The sequence below is a fragment of the Mytilus californianus genome, unplaced genomic scaffold (assembly GCF_021869535.1).
Source record: "Mytilus californianus isolate M0D057914Y unplaced genomic scaffold, xbMytCali1.0.p SCAF_2, whole genome shotgun sequence".
NCBI lineage: Eukaryota > Metazoa > Mollusca > Bivalvia > Mytilida > Mytilidae > Mytilus > Mytilus californianus.
Window position 1 is genome coordinate 97,649,993 of NW_026262668.1, and position 24,276 is coordinate 97,674,268.

Genomic DNA, 24,276 nt, shown 5'->3' on the forward strand with positions numbered 1-24,276 from the left:
ACTATTTCTTTTGCTTTCTGTCAATTCTAATTTCATTTTCTGGTTGGTTTCTCTTAGCCTTAATTACACTTTTTCTTTTTTACTTTATCTCAATCCTAATAAGATTTTCCTTTTTTAGCACACCTGACTGAACAGGTTAAGTAAGCTATTCTCATCACTTTGGTATCAATCGTTAAGGTCTATCGTCATCCATTTAGTTTTACAACAAGAGTGCACAAGCTGAAATGTCTCGACTGCTTTACTGACCACCACTGATTTAATGTCGGAAGTCTTAAAGATAAAGGTTTCACTTCAAGTATCTCTTAAACTTAACATTATCAATAATTCATGAGAATATGATCAAGGTCAAATAAACATGCAGACAGACATGCACACCTTACAATCATTCCATACACCAAATATAGTTGACCATTTGCTTATACTATCAATGAAACAGACAAAGCCATGAAAACTTAACACTGACCAATGAAACATTAACATGAGGTTATGGTCAGATGATACATGCCAGACAGACATGTACACCTAACAATCATTCTGTACACCAAATATAGTTAACCTATTGCTTATATTATCTGAGAAACATACTAAACCAGGAAAACTAAACACTGACCAATAAAACATGAAAATGAGGTCAAGGTCAAAAGTAACCTGCCACACACACATTTACACCTTACAATCATTCCTTACACCAAAGTATAGTTGACCTATTACTTATAGAATCTGCAAAGAGGACCAAACTACAGAAACTTAAAATATTGACCAATGAACTGTGGAAATGAGGTCAAGGACAGATAATACTATACCAGACAGACATGTACACATTACAATCATGCAATACACAAATTATGGCTGATCTATTGCTTAGTATTTGAACATGAGTGCACACGTTGAAATGTCATCTGCTCTACTGACCATGATTATTTTATATAAAAGTCTGAAAGATAAAGGTTCAACTTCAAGTAACAAATTGACCTAAGAACCTTGAAAATTAGGTCAAGGTCAGATGATGCATACAAGAGACATGTACACCTTACAATCATTCCATGCAACAAATATAGTTGACCTATTGCTTTCAGTATCTGAAAAAACAAACATAATCTTGAAAATTTTACATTGACTTATGAACTATGAAAATGAGGTCAAGGTCAGATGATGCCTACCAGTCAGACATGTACATATCGCAATCATTCCATACACCAAATATAGTTGACCTATTGGTTATAGAATGTGAGATACAGACTTTACCACTTAAACTTAACCTTGATCACTGATCCATAAAATGTGGCTGAGGTCAGGTGAAATCTGTCTGTCAGGCATGTAGACCTTGCAAGGAACCCATATACCAAATATAGATATCATATTACTAATAATAAGTAAGGAAATTCACAAGCCAAAAAAAACCAATGTTTTTTTCAAGCCGTTGCTGAACCATGGAAATGAGGTCAAGTACAATGGAGATGAGACAGATGGAAACTTCGTAACATAAGGCATCTACATAGAAGGTATGAAGCATCCAGGCCTTCTACCTTCTGAAATATAAAACTTTAAAGAAATAGTTTACGCTACGTTTTCTGCTTCTTTTTAAGTCATCCTTTGCAGTTTACAATATACTAACATATGAGGTAATTTATTTTCTTCTGATGCCATATGACAAATGAATAAAATGAAGATTTTTATAAAGGATCTTCTAAACAATTGAGCTGCAATAGATGATAAGAAAATGAAATGTATTTGATCTTAATGATAGCGCTTTGCTAAATAATCAAACAAACCCCATTAGAAAATATATATATTCAACTACTCAACAACAACTGAAAGGTTGGTAATTGCAGTAAAATGGCTGAATCTGATATTCAATTATTTTTATCTTATTTTATTAACAAATATATTACATGTATTATAACTAAGGTAAAACAAATAAAATAGAAAATGTAGAACAGATTTATGATTGAATACAAAATTGTAAATTATTTTCAAATAACACCATTAATCACTGTAATTAATCAAAGTAATTTTTTTACCTTGTAACTACGTATAGTATAACCAATCCACACTTTTAATGCTTTTTTATGTTTTTGAAAAAAAAATTACACATCAACAGATCAATAAAAAAATAAAAAATGCTAAACAACCTAAAAATTATAAGAAGACAGTTCTTTCCAAACAACATTGCATCATTGAGAAAAACTGAAAACAATTTCAAATTTCTTTTTGACATTTATATGTGAATTATAGAACCTTGTGTAGGCAACAAAACAATTATTCTTAAAGACAAATTGGGATTAATATATAGTTAATATACAATTTCATGATAGTTGTACATTGGTGTTTTTTTAGTGTGTAAATCAACCTATTGTCTTTAAGCTATTCCAGTAGAAACTTTATGCCATTGGAAGGCCTTTTCATTAATTCATAAGTTACAGGCCAATATAATTTCCATAAAGAGGAATAAAGTTTAATCAATATACATTTGCACCAAATAAAACTTAAATCAAAAGTATTCAAATAATATGTATGTATGTATGTATTGCAAAAAATCAATCAATCAGGACAAATAATAACATATTCTATCGTGTGATTTCATCCTTCCATGGACCAGTAAATATTAAATGCAGTCCCATGAAAGGATAAACAAGCTTGATAGAATATATTATTCATTTTATTATATGTACACAACCAAATATATTCTTACAATATATATACAAATTAATTATGTAAAGTTTACAGAATAAATGTACAATGTTATTTGTCATGTAATAAAAAGCATAAAGTTTCAGTCATTGATATATGATCTACATAAACAGACCATGAGGTTATTGAATTAACAATGATTAATATTTGCATATGTTACTCAATTTACAGCTCTTTTAGGTAATATGCCTTATAGTTTTATAAATGTGAGAGAAAAAATCATTAGGTCACATGTTCAAGCCAAAGGGACTTGATAATGCATGTTCCATATTGTTCTTTTAAATAAAGTATAACATTGATATATCTCTTATGTATGCCATTGACAATTTAAATCCATACTGACAAGGAAATATATAGATGCAGAGGACTGAAATAGGAAGTTATAAACAAACTGTTTCTTTCATATTTGTTTATCAAGTATCAAAATAAGCTTACAAGTAATAAGGAAAATATGTAACCTTAACAATAAGTTGTTTTGCTATTGAATTAACCCCTTTACAACTTTATCACAATCATGTACTGCCAGTACAAAATAAAATCTAATCATAAATACAAAATTTTGTGTATTTCCCTTTAGAGTATTATTTTTTTCAATTATTACAGCAAGATCATGCATGTTTTCACAGGAATTGATTTATTTCCACAGTTGTCCATCTTTTGAAAATATTTCTTCTCTTGCCAAAATATCAGGAATACAAATTTTTAGGTGAAAAGCTAAAAATATGTTTCCACAAAGCCATGCATAGTAAAAGTGACATAAACTTCAACATGTAGAAGGTGGTCACTACAAAGTAGAAGTAGAAGCTACATTTAAATATATATATACATGTTATTGTTCTGTTTAAAACTATATCATTATCAGCAGTCACCTATTTGAGGTAAATGGCACAAATTAATTAAATGTAAAAATTGATCCTTCTATCATCCATTACAACTCTCTTTGTATTGTTCTATAAATATAAAATTCAAATAATATGTACAACCAAAATATAGCACTAACAATTGTGTCTTTTTGTTTGAAAAGTCTGCCTGATACTTTGTTCTTAAATATAAAATAAATGTGGATAGTGTCCACATGTGGACACAGATGATGCCCCCGCTTGCATATCATATAGTTATAAAGGGACATAACTGAAGAACGGTAAAAGTGGCGCTACCCAAATTTGAACTTGATCTGAGTTTTGTGGTAATAAGCATTGTGTGTAAGTCTTATAACATTTGGTTGAGGCTAACTTAAGAAGAGAACAGAAACTTAAAATTCAGCAATTTTTCTATTTGTAAACACGCATAACTCTAGAACGGTTGTGTATAAGTTTTATAACATTTGGTTCATACAAACTAAAGTTAGAGAACGGAAATGAAAAATTCAGCAATTTTTATGTTTATAAAGGGACACAACTCAAGAATGGTAAAAGTGTTGCTACCAAATTTCGTACTTAATCTGTATTATGTAGTAATAAGCATTGTGTATAAGTTTCATATCATTTGGTTGAGGCACTAAATTAGAAAACGGAAACAAAAAATTTGTACTTGATCTTAGTTTTGTGGTAATGAATATTGTGTATAGGTTTCATAATGTTTGGTTGGGGCAAACTTAAGTTACAGAATGGAAACTAAAAATTTTGCAATCTTTCGAGTTATAAAGGGGCATAACTCAATAATGGTTAAAGTGACACTACCCAAATTCAACTTGATCTGTGTTTTATCAGTGGAAGTCAAAATTAGACATTGCATTGTATAAAGCATTGAATGTAGTTGATTCATTTATAATCATGGACAAAGAAAGATAACTCCAATTTTAATAAAAATTACTTGATATTTAGAAGAAAATAAAATTTTTGCAATTTTTCCATTTATAAAGAGGCATAACTCTAGAATGGTTAAAGTGACGCCACCAAAATTCAAACTTGATCTGTGTTTTGTGGTAATAAGCATTGTGTATAAGTTTCATAACATTTGGTTGAGGCAAACTAAAATTAGAGAACGGAAACAAAAAATTCGGCAATTTTTCCATTTGTAAAGGGGCATAACTCTAGAACTGTAAGAGTGACGCCACCAAAATTCAAAGGAGTAGGTCCAGTAAGGCCCGATTTTGGCCTCAAAATTCAGGTTCATCTGATGAAAGATTTTGGACACTTTTTAAACACTTAAGTGGCTACTTCTGTCGATTCAATTAGTTTATGTGAAAGATTTGAACTGATTTAGTCATTAAAGACGCTCAATTTCAAGCTTAGATATGAAAAATCTATCAAATATGCCATAATATGTCACTTTTCAGATGGTTTTTGTCAAAAATGAAAGTGGCCGCATCCGTGTTCATTCTCAACCTTTATATATGTTATGTATTATCATCAAATACAACTTACCTTTAAATATTAAGAATGAACACAAATGCGGCCACTTCCATTTCAGACGGAAACCGTCTAAAAATAAACCAAAATGCTAAAATTTCGAAGATTTCAGTAATTTAGCATGACTTAATGATGCTAGTACCCGATACATGTGTATTGTATTGTCAAACACAGCCCATATTTATGTAACAGAAGTATTCTTCTTTCCAATAAATAGCTTAAAATTTACATTTTAACAATTTTGTAAAACTGCTATATTTTGGGGCCAAAAAGGGGTCTTACCGGGCCTACTCCTTTGATCTGTGTTTTGTGATAATAAGCATTGTGTATAAGTTTCATTACATTTGGTTGAGGCAAACTAAAGTTAGAGAATGGAAACGATAAATTCAGCAATTTTCCATTTGTAAAGGGGCATAACTCTAGAACGGTAAAAGTGACGCCACCAAAATTCAAACTTGATCTGTGTTTTGTGGTAATAAGCATTATGTATAAGTTTCATAACATTTGGTTGAGGCAAACTAAAGTTAGAGAACGGAAACCAATTTTGGGACGTACGTACAGACGGACAAGGGTAAAACTTAATGCCCCCTCACTACGGCGGGGGCATAAAAAAAAGTCATTCCAACATTTCACATTGAAACAAAACTTTTTGTCGTCAAGAAAGTAAATACATGACATGCAATTAAGCAATGTATGATATCAACATCCTTTCTTATTATCCTATAAAAATAAACATAGTCAATCAAAATTCTAGTCCAAGTTTTCATATAAGATTAATGATTAAAATTATTACAAAAATTATTGTCAATCTTAGCACTTATTCTTTTCTAAGTTAAGTACAAAATATATTGTGATAACAAGATTATAGGTGTACTAATTGTTTAACTTTTAAATTTTTCCAAGTTCATATTATATCACCGGTAACAAAATACACTACAATCCATAATTGTAAAATTATGGAGAATATGGTGGAGGATTTGCCATTTGAGGACCTCCATACTGCACAGGTGAAACTTGTTGGCCTCCAAACTGCACACATGGAATTTGTTGACCTCCATACTGCCCTTGTTGCATCTGTTGTGCAGATTGTGGTGGAGGAAGGACATTATTATACTGCATCCCATTCTGAGGACCAGGATAACCAGGAGGCTGATGTCGGTACTGATCTGCTCGTGCACAAGGTTCTGGTTGGATATGGTGCTCAATCAATATGGTTCTTTGTCCTGTTACCATGGTAACTGGCAGATCTCTTACATGCTCTTCAACATCAGTGCATTTCAATTTACGATTCACCTACAATATGGTGAAAACAAACCAACAATAAATAATGCAGTCTGTAATTTACATTTACATTTATAAATTCGTTCAATATGTTAAGGTTTGTATGCATATTAAGACTAAAAAAAATAGTTCTGTTTCTAAGATGACATTTCCCTTTAAAGATCTCAGCTATTTTGCATAAACGTTACAAAAAATGCGGTTCATTGCTTTATAATAGAACACCAAGCCAAAATAAAATAAACAGCTGCGCCATGAGCGCATGATATGCCCGTCGCTTTTTCAATAGATATAAACCAGTCACCAAAGTTTCATGAAAACTGCTCAAAGCATTTTTGAGTAATTGTCGGAAAACTGGAAAATCCCCCTTTTTTAATGAATAAAACCCCATAACTCGGAAACTTAAAATCTAAAATTTATAAAAATTGAAATGGAGCTCACATCAATAGACATAAACAATTCACTTAAGTTTCATGAAAACTGTTCTAAGCATTTTTGAGTTATTGTCTGAAAACTGGAAAATCCCCCTTTTTTAATGAATAAAACCCCATAACTCGGAAACGTAAAATCTAAAATTTATAAAAATCGAAAGGGAGCTTACGTATAAAAATCAGGTTTGTTTCCCCATGCCCAGACCAATTGGAAAAAAGGCAGATTCGACTTCTTATTTAATGTGTGTCTGTGTCCAGAAATCAAAAAAGGCTGAGCAGTTCCAATTGATCTGCGTCAATGGCAGACAAAATTACCCTCTCTTCGTGTGTAAGTATAAAATATCTACACACAGGAAAAATAAAAACTTTTAAGTAAACATTAGATTGTATACATTTGGAAAACAATCAATTTGGAAAGATGAATTGGAAGATGTCACTGACACGGGTGAAGGCAGTCTTTCATTACTTCCTTCTGACAAGGTTTTGGGTCAAGTTTGCAACAAAGTGTCGAGCTGTTGCTCACTGGAAAATTGATTTTTTTATTTGTGTATAAACAATATCAACATGTCACTGTTACACAAAAACTGCACAATTATACGATCAGAAATGAGAATGTTTTGTATGCAATACAGTAGTTATCAAAATGTACAAAGCTGCTTATTGATAACAGGGTACAAATTATTCACTGTAAAGGTGAACACAAAGCTTAATGAATACCATCAACACAAAAAAGAAGTACCCTGAGTGTAGTTGCCAATTTTTCACGCATTATGTTTTCTAAATGTCTGACAAATACATATATAAAAAAAAACAAAGAAAAACACCTACCTGCCTACTCACCAGTAAAAATCTGGGTAGGGGTGTGGGGAAACAAAGATTTTTTTAATTGCGGCCCCATGCCACAATCCTACTTTCACACTTCATGGTAAGTAAACTGCGAAATCTTAGTCAAAACCGTAATTAAGCAAATATCTTAAAGGTTCCCATCATAATGAACATGTGTACTTCATGAACTGTATATATTTAGAATGAGACTTTTATTGGTGAGTATTGCAATAATAAGAATCTGCATTCTGATATAGGATACATTATCTGTATGCAGATTTTCCTGAAATCACAATAATTAATCTCGCATTTGTCCATTCTTCAAAAATCGCCATAATAAATGCACACATTAATTTCTGAATTTACTGTATTAAACTAAGTGACCACCTGGATACCAAGTATGTGTATAATGAAGTAAGCTTCATGTAGCTAATAAAAGTGACAATGATGATATACTCACAAAATAACATGGTCCACCACAGAGTAACCAGAAAGGGAAACAACAGAAGATACACAGTGGATGCATACAACAGTCCATAGGTGTGGAATAGTTGTGGATATAAATACTCATGTGGCCATCATCACTGTTGGACCGGCTGTCACAAAGGGAAACCTCTGCATCTACAACACCACTGTACCACTGGCGAACACTCTGGCCAAATCCAATCTACAACAAACATATCACATTTCTACAAGCAAGCAAATTAACTGCTATACTGTGGATTCATTTTTATTCGTGGTATACCAATTTTCGTGGGTTTCGTGGGTCACAGTGAACCACGAATTTAAGAATTCAACGAAGAATAAATGTGTATGGAGTCGGATGTTTATTTCCGGTTATGTTATGCAGTTCTAGTATAGTGTTGACTAGCGATAAACATTGTAACATAACACGTGTTTTTATTGAAAGAAGATACAAGTATTTTGATTAAATCAATAATAAATAGATCGAATATCAGTGATAATTTACTTTTTAAAATTGATTAAAACTGTTCATGGAAAATAACTGCAAGTTGTTAATTACCGTGTCATAGTTTGGTTTAATGGTGATTAAAAATCAATCAGATTAAGTACGGGCAATATCCCGTAGGTAATATTGTTTATGACAGGAACATTTATTTTCACACCTTTTACTTATATGACTGTTTATTATATCGTGATTAGGGAAATGAGCTTTCAATCATAGAGTTTTGAATGCCTTATAAAATTCCAACAAGAATTTATAAATTGTAAAACAAACAAATAATTAGTTGTCTCTGTCCATTATTGTAATAGAAGTTTTCAATAAACACTTTAACCTAGAATGTCCAAGCCAGGATTTTGACAATTCAAAACTTTTTCAATGAATTCCTTCTTTATTTTGTTTTATTATTGATCAAACCAAGGAGGTTATATGATCTCCTAAATCAAAATGAAATCCAAGAATCACGTATCTGATTTGTTTTTTTTTTTTTTTTGTAATCAGCGATCCACGAATTTACGTATACCACGAAACGTCTTTTTTTCTCTAACCACGAAAATTGATACCCACGAAAATAAATGAATCCACAGTAGATTGGAAACTGTTTATATTGATAAATATAAATGATTACTTATTATTCACAGGTAGGAAATGACTTGCCTTTGCTGCAAGGTTTTAGTTGAAGGCCTTTCAGCAACTATTCCTTTCAAAAAACATCAAAATAGGAAGCTTTTTTCTTGATGTATTGCAATTTCTAATCACTTTTTTGGATTATAACTTCATGTTTATCCAGCTTTATCTATGTAACTGTGACACCCTAAGGTAAGCTCTGGTAAAACATCACACATATCTGTAACTTGCATCAAAATTTTAAGACTTCAACCAAGTTCAATACCTTCACAGAGTATGTTTAACTGTTGTAGGGAAGACTTTTACAAGCTTTAAGGAAACTCTTGGTTAATGTTGAATACCTTTGAGTCATTTAAGACACCTACAATAACATTTACCATTACTTGATTACAATGTGTGGAAAATAATCTTAAACCAACTGTAAATATAGAATAAGGTTGGAAAAAAATAGGTGTGTTTCTGGTCAGCAGCCGGACCCCTAATTAAAAGGAAAACCTTTTCTAAAAAATAAAATTTAAAGGAGAACTTTTTCTAAAAAAAATAAAAAAAAAAAAATTTAAATTGGAAATTTTTGAGTGTGATATGAAAAAAGGCTCTTCTTTCAGTGTATCCCAAAGTCGCTGTTATCTGAAAAGCTCTTCCTTTTGTCTGTCTGAAAATCGTATATAACTAATGTGATTGCAGTTCTGACAGTTGATGAAACTATAAACCTGATATACAAACGTTCATGACAGTTTTACACTCACTAAACAACAGTATAAATATACATTTTCTTTAATTGTTCATGTTGTTTGAGACTGTCAGATACTTTGTAATTTAACATATAATCATGATAATATAAAAAAAATCCCTGGCATTTCATCAAATTAATGAAACAGGTTTTCATTTGAAAGTATCTGGTTGTTCAAACAGCAATTGTAATTTCTGAAAAATAAAACTACAATGCATCCATAATCATTCTACCTTTAAACAAAAGTTTTTTCCTTCTGTCATATACTGCATTGCTTCTGACAAGCGTCTAGATAGAATTTCTCTGATCTGTGGATGTTGTGTATTCACAAGGATGGCAAATTCATCTGAAAATATATCAACATATATATGCATATGGAGCATTGTACAGAGGGGCCACTGAAATATTTACGTCCCTTAAAATAATGAGGAATTTATGGGAAATGTAAAAAATAGGTTAATATTTTGTCTGGTATCACAAAATAAATGTACTGGTACTAGAAAAGATATCATGAACAGAGCTTTTATTGCTGGTTCTCGTCCTGACAGTTAAAACCTAAAAGAAAAGTGAAAGCGTTTTCATGTAAATGAGAGGACACTGTTTGGTAGCCGCCCGCCCGCCATACATCGCCAAATCAATAACCGATATTTACTTCGAAAATCTGGTTAAAAAGGAAAAGAATGGTCGTCAAATGCCAATAATATCATTGTAAAAATAAGGAATTAGGAGAAACATTCAATTAATAGAGAAACAGACTATGGTTTTCCTGTTTGAATTGTTTTACACTAGCCATTTTTGGGCCCTTTATAGCTTGCTGTTCGGTGTGAGCTTTGAAGTTGAAGGCCGTACTTTGACCTATAATTGTTTACTTTTTACATTGTGACTTAGATGGAGAGTTGGCACTCATAACACATCTTATTTCTATGTATTGGTAGAAGGATATCATGACTATGTCAACAGAAAATTGCCTGATAAGCAGCTGGCAAAAATAGCTCAACAGACAATCAGGGCACTTGCAAACTTTATTGCATTTACAGAAAGTTTATTGTTAAATAAGATGAGACACTACCAATGGTACCGACCTTGCATGGTAACATTGGTAGTACATTGTACCATGCAATGTCTGAACAAAAAAGGTGTCAGCAGTTTGTAAGGAAATTGATCAGGTTACATATGAAGGCTAAAAGTCTGCTACATGTAGTTCACCCAAGGAAAATGCAGTGATATTGTAGATAGTGTGATGTTGTCTGATGAATGGAAAGACACCATGGATGTAAACACTTGTATATTGTGGCATAAATCCAGAAATATTAGGACCATTGAGTAAATAATATTTTTATTTTTTTCCTTTGTTTTAACAACTATTATAAAATTGTTATTACATAGCTTAATTATTTCCTGCTTTTTTTTAATTCTAGAACATTTCTTGGGTATTAATACAATGTTACTACTTTTGTTAATAAACTGCTTCGCTGAGCGCAGCTGGATACCCACACAGAGGTCCAACCCTGAACAGTTGGGGCAAAAATGGACACAATATTCAAGCTTGATACAGGTCTGAATTTGGATTGTAATTAAATATTTGACATATTATAGGTTTCCGAAAAAATGTAGTCAAAGAACTTGAAATTGGTTATATGAATTGAATTTATCTTCAATTAAAGATTTCTTGCTGTTGTGCAATACTTAGTAAATCTGTTGTCAGACTATAAACAAATAAAGTTCAATTTCTTCTCAATGTCATATTTGAAATTTATGAAAATCAATAGGGAGAATTACATCAATAGCTATAAATAATTCACCAAAGTTTCATGAGAACTGCTGAAAGCATTTTTGAGTTATTGTCCAAAAACTGGAAAATCCCCCCTTTTTTAATGAATAAAACCCCATAACTCAGAAATGTAAAATCGAAAATCTATAAAATTCTAAAGGGAGCTTACATCAACAGTTATAAACAATTCACCAAAGTTTCATGAGAACTGCTGAAAGCATTTTTGAGTTATTGTCAGAAAACTGGAAAATCCCCCCTTTTTTATGAATAAAACCCTGTAACTCGGAAACGTAAAATCTAAAATTTATAAAAATTGAAAGGGAGCTCATGTCAATAGATATAAACAATTCACCAAAATTCCTTGCAAGTTGGTGAAAGCATTCTTGAGTTATTGTCGGAAAACTGGAAAATCCCCCCTTTTTTAATGAATAAAACCCCCAAACTCCGAAACGGTAAATCTGATTTTTTTTAAAAACGAAAGGGAGCTCACGTCAATAGATATAAACAATTCACCAAAGTTTCATGCATATTGCTTTAAGCTTTTTTTAGTTAATGTCCGACATGTTGACGAACGGACAGACGCTCAACGGTATACCATAATACGTCCCGTAAACGGGCATATATTAAAAAAACAGAAAATGTTCAAGTGATAATGATTACTGGATACAAATTTAGTTACACTTTCTGTATCTAAATACCTCGCCACTTCTTTCTAACTTTCATCACAACATAATGATCTGTCCTTGTATGTTCTACTTTCACTCGAAACAAAATTGGCATTTTAAGGAGATCCCTGGTCAATCTGTGTAACTCCTCAACATTGTCTACTTTCAATTCACTGTAAAATATCATACTGTTTGTAAAGATATTACATGATACATATATGTGATATCAGAAGTTAAGAACAAATCATGATTGTGTTACATGTATAATTACATTTTCCAACATGCCGGAGATAAATAAATTATTATCGTTTACCACAGTGCGTTTCTGAGAATAGCATAATATTGTAAATGGATTTAAGAAATAATGGGTTAACATTTTCAGGTCCTGTATTTTCAAATAATTAATTTCAAAATAGCCTTTAATGTTTAATCAAATTTGATGGACTATGTTAGTACATGTAGTATGTCAAACATAAATCTATAGTGTTTCATCCATTTATATTCATACAAATTGAAAAAATTTAAATGTCTGTTTACTGAATGATGTCTGTAATCACCACCAGACATTGTCTAAATCTGAGTATTTTCTAACACTGTACAGTGTCAGTCAGATGTCCTTTTTGTTAATAGATAATCATGATAATTAGGAAGACTTTGAAGCCAGAAATTTTTATTTGGACATTTATAATGCCATTTTTTTTTTGGCAAACAGCAATCTATGCAACCTATTCAAAAGTGAAGCCAGTTGTAGTAAAATCTTGACACTAGAAATTGCATTCATTCATTTATTGTGACAAAATCAGAGGACAATTTGCTCTACATTTACCGCACAAAACATATATTGGTAAGCAATGTAAAAATAAGATTAATACCACAGCAGAATCTTTATTTTGATCTTTTTCATCACAATTAATAAATGCCAGTGCAGCATCTGTAGTAACTACCCCACCTTCCCATTTTGAAAATGACACATCCAGTTCATTTCAATCACTGTCTGGAATTAGGACAGCTAGAATCTGTTCGGAACATGCCAACAGAGTGAGCGCACCCAAAGTATACATCAACTGGTGGATAATATGTGCATCAAGGTATAATCCACTCAATTAATGGTCACGATTACGAAAGTTTTATTTTTTTATTTTTTATTCGGGTCACATATATAGGGTCTCACTAATCAGAAACAAGAAGCTTCAAGAAGCGAAATAAAGCGACAAGAAGAAAAAAATTAGCGACAGAAGAACAATTTAGCAACAAGAAGTAGTTTAGTGACAAGAAAACAAATTTAGCATATGAACAAAAGGCTGTCAGAGTGACAGCAAACCGGATTTTCCTGCAGAGGTCGAACCCTGAACAGTTGAGCAAGAATGGACACAACATTTAAGCTAAAAACAGCTCTGAATTTAAATTGTGATTGAATATTTGACACATCATAGTTTTGTGACACAAAATGAATGTGGTCAAAGAACTGAAAAATTTGAAATTGGACATTTACCTATTATGGTCCAATATCCAAATCTAATAATAGTGTTAGAATCAGTATATCAAAGAACCCCAAGAATTCAATTTTTGATGAAATCAAACAAATGTTTAATTTAGGACCCTTTGGACCTCAATGGGGTATTATCTAATTAATAATGAAAATAAATACTGGTTTAGATTCAGCATTTCAAAGAACCCTATATATATTCAATTTATGTTGAAATCAAACACAGTATAATTTTGGACCTCAATTTGGACCAACTTGAAAACTGGGCCCAAAATCAGAAATCTAAATATATGTTTATAAATAGACAAACTAAGCTTAGTTTTTAAAGGAGTTTGCTTCATAAAAAAATATATATATATAGCATTCAGAAAATAAGTTTATACAGAATAACAAACAAACCAACCACAAAAATTCTTCAAACAATTTACAAAAGAAAAGAAGAAAAAAAATCCAAAATGTCATTTATCATTAATACAATATCTATTAAAAATCTATAAAACTTATCTGTAATTATCTTCAAAATGTCTAATAATGCACAGTAAATTTCAAATTTTATTTATACTGTCCTATAGATCTTATCATCAACACTTAGGAAACAGAAAATTTTCAAATAAATCTGTCACTCCAATTATAATTGTGTGATAAGATATTTACCAGATGCTTTGTTATCTATTAACAGGTGAAAATTATTTAAAAACACTTAGTGTAATCAAACTTGTTATATATAATTAATATTTCCCAATATTTTTTCTTTCGTTTGTCACAAACTAATATAGATCTGCAACTTATCTATCAATGTCAACAATTTTATCTACACAATGTAATGTAATGAAATATATCCTTTAATAAAAATAGATTATTATCTAATGAAAATGATATTTGCAAATCACAATTTCTGTTCAAAGGGAAATAACTCAAATTCATATAATAAAAATAATTTTTGCTATTGAAAGGTCCAAAAATCCAACAACGATAATAGCTAAAATCATGAAAATTGAACTTGACCTTCATTTAGTCACAGGAAACAACATATCTAAATTTTAGAAGATTTTCTCAAAGGGTTTTCATGTTAATGAACGGACACTGTTTGGCAGCCACCCGCCCGCCGGCCATACATCCCCAAATCAATAACCGATTTTTCCTTCGAAAATCCGGTTAAAAATCTAAAATATTAATTATTTCACATAAATAAATATTAAAATATATATTAAAGTGTCTTTTTTTAAAAAAAAACAAATATGACAGGCATGAACCAACTACAACCACTGAACTACAGGCTCCCGACTTGGGACAGGCACATAAAGAATGTTGCAGGGTTAAACATGTCTGTGAGCGCTTAACCCTACCCCTTACCTGCGACAGTGGTGTAACAGTACAACATAAGAACAAACTATAAAAATCAGTTGAAAAAGCCTTAACTCATCAGATGGATACAAATAAGCTCTTTAGAGCTTTTTACAGTTATTCCTAACCTTCCTAATTGTGTCTAATTGTAGCAGTGTTGTTAATGCACCAACTATTCAGACGTTCGAGAGCCAACTAGACAAATTTTGGATAAACACTGAGATGAAATATAACTATAGAGCAAAAGCTGACATAGGAACCGGAACCGAAACAAGTCAGCAAATAACTGAAATCTGAGCATACATGTAGTGGAGTGATCCAGCACTCAGTTACAGACTATCCCGTAATGACGGTACTCCGGTCACTTAAGGACATTTTTTATTTTATTTTTCTGTAGACTTAGCTTTGTTTTTTTATTACCGTGTATTGTCAAGCTTGGTTACTCATAATTGTTCCTCAATCACTGAATGTACCATCTTGTTACAAACTGAAGCAGCTGACCCCGTTTGTTTACCTCCAAATTCTAATGGCGTCAAAACCATGTGACACATTGGATCGTCCAGACGAATCAAATTGCCCTATGGCCAATTTGGGGATTTTTTAGTCTAAGCCAATTATATTATTTGTTTGTATGATCTTGACTTGAAATTGTTTGCAATGAATTGGGGGTTTATATAAATTATTTAACTAGAAACCTCATTATTTACCATGAAATTTGACATCAATGGAAGTTTTTATGAATTTTCACTTATGGTCAGAATATTGATCTCTTTATACCAAAAGATTTTTTTTTATTAAATATATAAAGTACTGAGATTGGAGAGCATGTTGATATTCCAGTATAGACAAAAATTCTCTCCAATAAAAAAATATATATTACACATAATAATTATAGAAACAAACAAATACGCATCTATAATAATCAACACTTTCCTAATGTACATGTACACTATGAAAGTTGCCACCTCTTCTCACATACTACATGTACATGTACCTATGTAACTTTCTTTTTAGAAGTAAGTATTTCTCAAATGTACCTAATGCTATCACATAGTGCCCACTTTGTGAAGATCAAACTCACACTGTTACATGTCTGTTCTGGCATAAACTATGTACATACACATCATTCACCCATTATTTCCCAATACTGAGTTCTCAGTGTTGCAATTCTGGTTTACGAGAATCAACAACTTTCAAAAATTCTTATTGTAAAATTGTTTTGTTGTCTTCCTGTTCCTGTTAACCTGGTCTTTTACTTAATCTATCTTACATGTATTTTTTTTGTTCTGATTTCACAAATAACAAACTTTCTTAGACTTACCATGGATACTTCTACTTTAAGCTCCTTCATCTTCTTAATAATAAATGATAATAAAACAATACTCATAAAAAGAGAACTTATATTTTTTAGTGCAGAAATATCAAGTAGTGTTACCAAAAACATCAACAGTAGGTACTATACAAGAAAAGAATTTTATTAGTATATGTAGCAGGATCAATTCTGTCGTGGATGCAAAAGAAAGGTGCAATATATAACTGATGATAAGGTATATGTAAGTTTATATAAACAGTCAGTGGTACTACTTATACAAGTGATTTCATTATCACCTATTTTAGTGATTTGATAAATTCAGCTATCACCTATTTAAGTGATTTCGGTGTTTCCTTTGATCTTCAAATGCTAATTTCATTAATTTTCCATATTTTGACAAATTTTTCTGTAAATTTCCTACATAGATCAATTATCCCTTTCTCTTGTATATTAATTTCAGCAGTGCGCTTGGGCAGTAAGTTAGTGCGCTAAAGCTTTTAAAAGTACCATTGGGAATTTTTCTGTAATCAAATATTCATTAACTTCTCTAACAATCAGACAAAGGTCAACAATTTTAAGTAACTTGATTGGTTTTCTTTAGAGTTAGAATGATCTACTTCAAGGTTATATGTCCTGATCTACAAATTATTCCAGTTTATGCATATTTTAAATAAACTGTAAAAACTGACAGGCTCATCAAGCAAAAGATCATTTCTGCATGAATATAGTTGTTTTTTCAATGGAATCCTTGTGTTTTTACCAATAAAAAATTCAAGCTTGTGGGTAAAATATCAAGAAAATGTTTTAAACACTTATTGAAGTGATTACATTTTTACTTCTCAAATTACTTGTTTCAGTGATTTTTAAAAGTCTGTGTCTATTTTTGTGAAAATTTTCAATTTTTCAAAGCCAAAATCACTTAAAGATGTGATTCTGAAATCACTTGTATAAGTATACCCCTGACTGATAAAATATACACTTCACTTGTTTTCTTTGTTTAAAGAAATATATGATTTGAAGTTGATGATGGGAGTTTTTAACGACCTTGACTGGCTTTTTTTTTTACCTTGACTGACTATACAGCCCTTGCTCTGTCACTGATTTGAAGTGACAGCAAAAATTAGGCAATAAATACTATTAATTTATAAGTATATAGGTATAAAAAAAATTTAAATGTTTCAAATCAAATGTATAAATTTCTGAATATGAATAAAAGTATTCTATAAAAAAAATTAATAATAGTAACATCTATCAAATTTTACAAATTGTGTGACTTTCTGCCATTACATGCAATATTTATTAACAAATATGAAATTTGGAGTTAAACAAGGGAGATAACACTACAAACTTATTCATTACTATTACCTTGATATCACTCTAATTGGGTCAACTCAACTTGTTTTTAAAAAATTAAATTTAAATAAAATAAAATGCTTCGCTGGGGCGCAGCTTGATACGACCGCAGAGGTCGAACCCTGAACAGTTGGGGCAAGTATGGACACAACATTCAAGCTTGAAACAGCTCTGAATTTGGATTGTTATTAAATATTTGACACAGCATAGGTTTCTGACACAGAAAGAATGTGGTCTAAGAACTTGAATTTTTTTAATTTACCTATTATGGTCCAATGTCCAAAATCAAAATACATGGTTAGATTCAGCATATCATAACCCCATATATTCAATTTTTGTTAAAATCAAACAAAGTTTAATTTTGGACCCCAACTTGACAAACTTGAAAACTGGGCCCATAATCAAAAATTTAAACACATGTTTAGATTCAGCATATCAAAGAACCCCAAGAATTCAATTTTTGCTAAAATCAAACTAAGTTTAATTTTGGACCCTTTGGACCTTAATGTAGACCAATTTAAAAAACGGGACTTAAAATTAAAAATCTAAATACACGGTTAGATTTGGAATATCAAAGAACCCCAATAATTCAATTTTTGATGAAATCAAACAAAGTTTAATTTTGGACTCTTTTGACCTCAATATGAACCAATTTGATAGCGGGGCCCACAAATAAAAAATCTAAATTCATGGTTAGATTCAGCATATCAAAGAACCCCATATATTCAATTTTTGTTGAAATCAAAAAAAGTTTAATTTTGGACCCCAACTTGGACCAACTTGAAAACTGGGCCCATAATCAAAAATCTAAACACATGTTTAGATTCAGCATATCAAAGAACCCCAAGAATTCAATTTTTGTTAAAATCAAACTAAGTTTAATTTTGGACCCTTTGGACCTCAATGAAGACCAATTTAAAAAACGGGACCCAAATTAAAAATCTAAAAACACGGTTAGATTTGGAATATCAAAGAACCCCAATAATTCAATTTTCGATGAAATCAAACAAAGTTTAATTTTGGACCCTTTTGACCTCAATATGAACCAATTTGATAGCGGGGCCTACAAATAAAAAATCTAAATACATGGTTAGATTCAGCATATCAAAGAACCTCATATATTCAATTTTTGTTGAAATCAAACAAAGTTTAATTTTGGACCCCAATTTGGACCAACTTGAAAACTGGGCCCATAATCAAAAATCTAAATACATGTTTAGATTCAGCATATCAAAGAACCCCATATATTCAATTTTTGTTGAAATCAAACAAAGTTTAAATACTGGACCCTATCTTGGACCAACTTGAAAACTGGGCCCATAATCAAAAATCTAAACACATGTTTAGATTCAGCAAATCAAAGAACCCCAAGAATTCAATTTTTGTCAAAATCAAACTAAGTTTAATTTTGGACCCTTTGGACCTCAATGTAGACCAATTTAGAAAACAGGACCCAAAATTAAAAACCTAAATACACGGTTAGATTTGGAATATCAAAGAACCCCAATAATTCAATTTTAGATGAAATCAAACAAAGTTTAATTTTGGACCCTTTTGACCTCAATATGAACCAATTAGATAACGGGGTCCACAAATAAAAAATCTAAATACATGGTTAGATTCAGCATATATCAAAGAACCCCATATATTCAATTTTTGTTGAAATCAAACAAAGTTTAATTTTGGACCCCAATTTGGACCAACTTGAAAACTGGGCCAAAAATCAAAAATCTAAATACATGTTTAGATTCAGCATATCAAAGAACCTCATATATTCAATTTTTGCTAAAATCAAACAAAGTTGAATTTTGGACCCTTTGGACATTAATGTAGACCAATTTGAAAACTGGACCCAAAATTAAAAATCTAAATACACTGTTAGATTCGGCATAACAAATAAATAAATGTGATCAAAGATTTTACAAATCTAATGCACCATACTGTGCAATTAAAGATTACTTCTTGAAATTTTTCAATATTTGAAATTTGAAAAAAAAATAATATTTGAAGAATAATTCTTTTTAATTTCTGAAATCTGAAATGAGAAAAAATTGGCCCCCCACAATTTCTTTTTATCCCCCCCCCCCTTTTTCCCCCAAAAAAATTCTTTCCCTCAAGATATGGTCATAATCTCAATTCAAATTTCCAATGGAGTTGGCAACCATAATTACCCATTTAAATTTACCATAGTGCTAACTTAATCTATTTTATAATAGAATTAAAAAAATATAGTGTCAAATCTTTCATATGGATTTTTTTGTAAAAAAAAAAGATGAAAACATTTGCAGATATTTTTACTGGTCTTCCTTTATAAATATGCATTTCTTTAAACATAATTTAAAAGCAGTGTAAGGGAAGTAACCAAAACATTGTATTTGGATAACCTCCCTTACACTGTTTAAGATTATCTTTATTGTTCATTAACCATTACTTTATACATAATTTAAAAGCAGTGTAAGGGAGATAATTTCAATGATGTATTTGATATATCTCCCTTACACTACTTTAAATTATGTTTTGTACTAAAGTATTTGTCCATTAACCAGGACAACCTTGTTTTTCCCCCTTTTTTGCCCCTAATTCCTAAACGGTTTGAGCCATAACCCCCCAAAGCAAATCCTAACCATCCCTTTGTGGTATGGAAACTTGTAGTATAATTTCAGAGAGATCCATACACCGTTCCACAGTTAAAGTCTGGAAACTAGAAAATGCTCATTTTTGGCCCCTTTTTGGCCCCTAATTCCTTAACTGTTGGTACCATAACCCCCAAAATCAATCCCAACCTTCCTTTTGTGGTATTTAACCTTATGGTCAAATTTCAAAAAGATCCATTCACTTAAACTAAAGTTAGAGTGCGAAAAACCAATATGTATTTGGACGACGACGACGACGCCAACGTCATACCAATATACGACCACAAAATTTTTTTGCGGTCGTATAAAAATAATAGACAGGATGTGTATAAAACACATTTTTTTTTCAATTAATTTACTAATAAACATTGAATTGTTTTTTTTAACCTACTCCATAATTCCTGAACAAAAATATGGCATGTACATGTGCACTGACTTGTTTCCCCAAGGTTTTCTTTCATTTTGGATGCTTTTTCACGGGAAAATCGCTTAAAGACGTAAGGTGCTTGTCATTTTGAAATTCTTAAATATACAATTTAGCCTGTTTGGTCTGCCATTACATGTAAGTATGATGACGTGTAATGGAATATAAACAAAGCAATGGAGGCCGGAAGATAACCCGAATAATTCTGTCTTTATATTAGGATCACTCCATTAACGCCTGAATGCACTTACAGTCAAAACGCGTCAACTGGATATTAAAGAAACGAACTGCATCCTGGGATCAATATATCCTGACGTATGGCGCGAAATAGAGGAGGAGTTTAAAATTGTTTGTCAACATGTGCAATGGAGCAAGAAACGTGTTTTCATTGTACAAACGTGTTTGATCTGAAGAATTTAGCGAAGGAATGCAGACGGAATATTCATAAGATTCACGGTGAAATCAATATATTAGAAATTTTGAAGTCAGTTTACGGTGGTGTTGAACTTCATGATTTCAGTGGTTTTGAACAAGACTGTTTTGTTTGCAGTAAGTGCTATAATGTCATACAGGGTATATACAGGAGTCAGAAGAAACTTTCTACTTTGACAGACTCTTTGAAAAGTGTAGCATCTACAAAATTTTCTTCGTTGAAATCAATCTCCAACCAAGAAAAGATCGAGGGAATGTTTGACTCCAGTGAAGTCGGGATACACACCCCATGGAAAGAAACCATTGGCAGCATGTCAAACTCCAAAAGCAAGAAGAAAGAGATTAAATTTCGAGAATAGTAGTGGATAGAGGGTGCTGAATTATTCGAGTTAGCCGGAAGAGGGGTTTTCTGAAGTTCTGAAATGTTTTTAGGCATTCAGAAGTCAGGTTTGAAATGGCCATTACAAAATCTGCATTTTTGTACAATACTTAAGAATAATAATGAAAACATATCTTTAGAAATATCATTTTATTTAGAAGTGTAGAAAAAAGTATTCTGCACTAATTTTATACGCTGGTATTAGCGTAGTGACGTCAATGCAGAGTTTTCCCGTGTTATAGGTAAAATAACAAAGTCCGAATGAACCTACATTATGACCGATTATAGACTACGGTAGGATATGTAAAACTATGCAAGACTATGCATATGTAAGACTATGCAAGACTATGTATGTACAGTAAGTCTATGCCAAGCTGGGCATAGATAACGGTTTCTGAGAGTTAATCTGAAGGAAATCATTTAAAAAAAAAAATTAATATCTTTACCAAAGTTTCTGATTTAGCTTAGCACCAGTCATGTCAAACACTTTGTCTGAAGAGTAATTTCCTCCTGGTCGGATTGTTGGTTCAAACAAATTATACATTACTCGCGGATTTTGTTCGAACTGAGCCCATGCGACAGCTGTATATGGCGGCAGTCCCCTTAAGTCTAACTCAATTGCTTCTGTTGCCATCTTTATAAACAAGTGAATTATGACTTTGATAATTCACAAGATCCGTGTTGCTTATTTTTTTTTTATAACCGGAAATGAGGCAATTGGAAAGGATGAGCTAAAACAATATACTCCAATCCGGGCCAAGTTTTGAAACCCGTAAATAAACAACTGAAAATTAGCAGACCTAAAAAAATATTTCTGCACATGTATGTATTTTAATCAAGGTCACACAGAAGAAGGCAACGACAAGGATACAGCTATAATTGTGTCCCAGGATAAAATCATAATTTAGTGTTATCAAATTTTACTAACGATTTATTTTAATGCTTCAATCTAATTCTTATATATTACTGCATACATTTCAATATTTTATACTTGTTGACACAAATTTTCGTAAATCATAAAGTAAGTCTTTTGAACAGTAGCTTTTTCAATACTTATCGTTTTCTTTCAAAAGTTGTAAAATACTGCTAGTCGTGTGATTTATCTACCTACCTCCTACCTACCTACCTACCTACCTACCTACCTTAACATTTTTGTAGATAATGATTTATAAAAACGACTATATATATGTTGTGTACAAGTTATCATTTTGTACAAATTATAATGACCCCATATAAATTGTACAAAAAAATTGTACAAATTATAATTTGTATTTTGACTTTGTACAAATTGTAATTTGTACAAAAAGTGCTTGTACAAATTACAAAAGAGGAACGAAAGATACCAGAGGGACAGTCAAACTCATAGATCGAAAACAAACTGACAACGCCATTACAATTTGTACAAAATTTGACTAAAATTCACTTATAACTTGTACAATAATTTATAGTATGGATTTTGTTATAAAAAAAAGCATTGATACACACTAAAGAATTTTTAATCAATGACCACACAATAAACCTTATTTACAAAATACAAAAATAGTTCTGTATCATTTGTTTGAGCATGTGAGTGAATTATGGCATCGGAAATGCACAACATCTTTTGCTCTTTACATTATTCAACTATTCCTACATGGATTTCTTACAAATGACATACAATATTTTAGGAGGAATAAACCATTTCATTGAATTATACTAGAGTATACTGGAATATACCTTGCATAATCAGATGGCAATTAGAATTCAATCAATTGACAATTTTGTAAATAGTTGATTATTTTGAAATTTATCAACAGAATTGGGAGAACAAACTTAATCTTAATAGTGTAATTAGCGCCGCTAAAATTCATCATGTCAACTTTTTTTTTTTTTGTAAAAAAAAGCATTTTTATTACAGAAAAACATTTTTTTTATAGAAAAAACATTTATTTATAGAAAATCATTTTTTTTTTATAGAAAACTTTACAATAAATTGTTTTTAATAAAAGATTTTTATAAAATAAAGTTAAGTATTTCAAAGGTCATCAAATATAAAAAAAAATCTACCAAATAACAAAGAAAGTTATGATCATGAAAGAAATCCGGTCAATCGTCCTATCATTAGTGTAGCCCGAATTATAAAAAAATAATATAATTCTGAATAATTAGTTTTGCATTTTGTAAAGTAATTCAATGTTCTGTGGTAGATTTTAGTAGTTTTTATTGTATTTTGTGTAGTTCTGTGGTATATTTTGGGTGTTCTGTGGTATTCTGTGGTGTTCTGTGGTATTCTGTGGTGTTCTGTGGTATTCTGTGGTAAAAAGACGCTCCGTTTACATTTACATTTAGAAGTGCTGCACCCCCTCTTTTGCATTTACATGAAAGAAATCCCTGACCACCATTTTTTGAAAGCTTTTTAACTGCTTCACATAGCGAAAGTTGAAGCTTAGGAACTGTTGCTGCGAATAAAGATGTGTCTTAACAGTCTCGACAAATATCCTGTTAAAATTCCTACAGCTGTTCCAATGCGATACCCAAATTCTCCAGATTCAATAATTACACCCAAGATATTTCGAGGATCAGTTGGAGCACGATCACACT

The 24,276-nt window shown here is 31.3% G+C and overlaps 1 protein-coding gene across 1 annotated transcript; it reads right to left on the reverse strand.

Annotated features, from left to right (window-relative positions):
- Positions 1-1,852: 1,852 nt before the first annotated feature.
- LOC127730485 (uncharacterized) lies at positions 1,853-22,417 on the reverse strand. Its single transcript, XM_052238913.1, has 5 exons — positions 22,143-22,417; positions 12,367-12,506; positions 10,131-10,243; positions 8,037-8,243; positions 1,853-6,335 (listed from the first exon to the last, which is right to left on the reverse strand). Exons 1-5 carry the CDS (start codon positions 22,328-22,330, stop codon positions 5,997-5,999), a joined length of 987 nt encoding a protein of 328 aa, XP_052094873.1. The 5' UTR covers positions 22,331-22,417; the 3' UTR covers positions 1,853-5,996.
- Between the last annotated feature and the right edge of the window lie 1,859 nt (positions 22,418-24,276).

What these genes read in the sequence shown, in the direction of transcription:
- LOC127730485 (XM_052238913.1), bottom strand. Translation starts at nt 22,330, where the DNA reads ATGGCAACAGAAGCAATTGAGTTAGACTTAAGGGGACTGCCGCCATAT. An exon ending in AGTTAGAAAGAAGTGGCGAG is followed by an intron (nt 10,244 to 12,366) that starts GTATTTAGATAC and finishes ATATATTTTCAG; the next exon opens with ATGAATTTGCCATCCTTGTG. An exon ending in GAAAAAACTTTTGTTTAAAG is followed by an intron (nt 8,244 to 10,130) that starts GTAGAATGATTA and finishes TGTTTGTTGTAG; the next exon opens with ATTGGATTTGGCCAGAGTGT.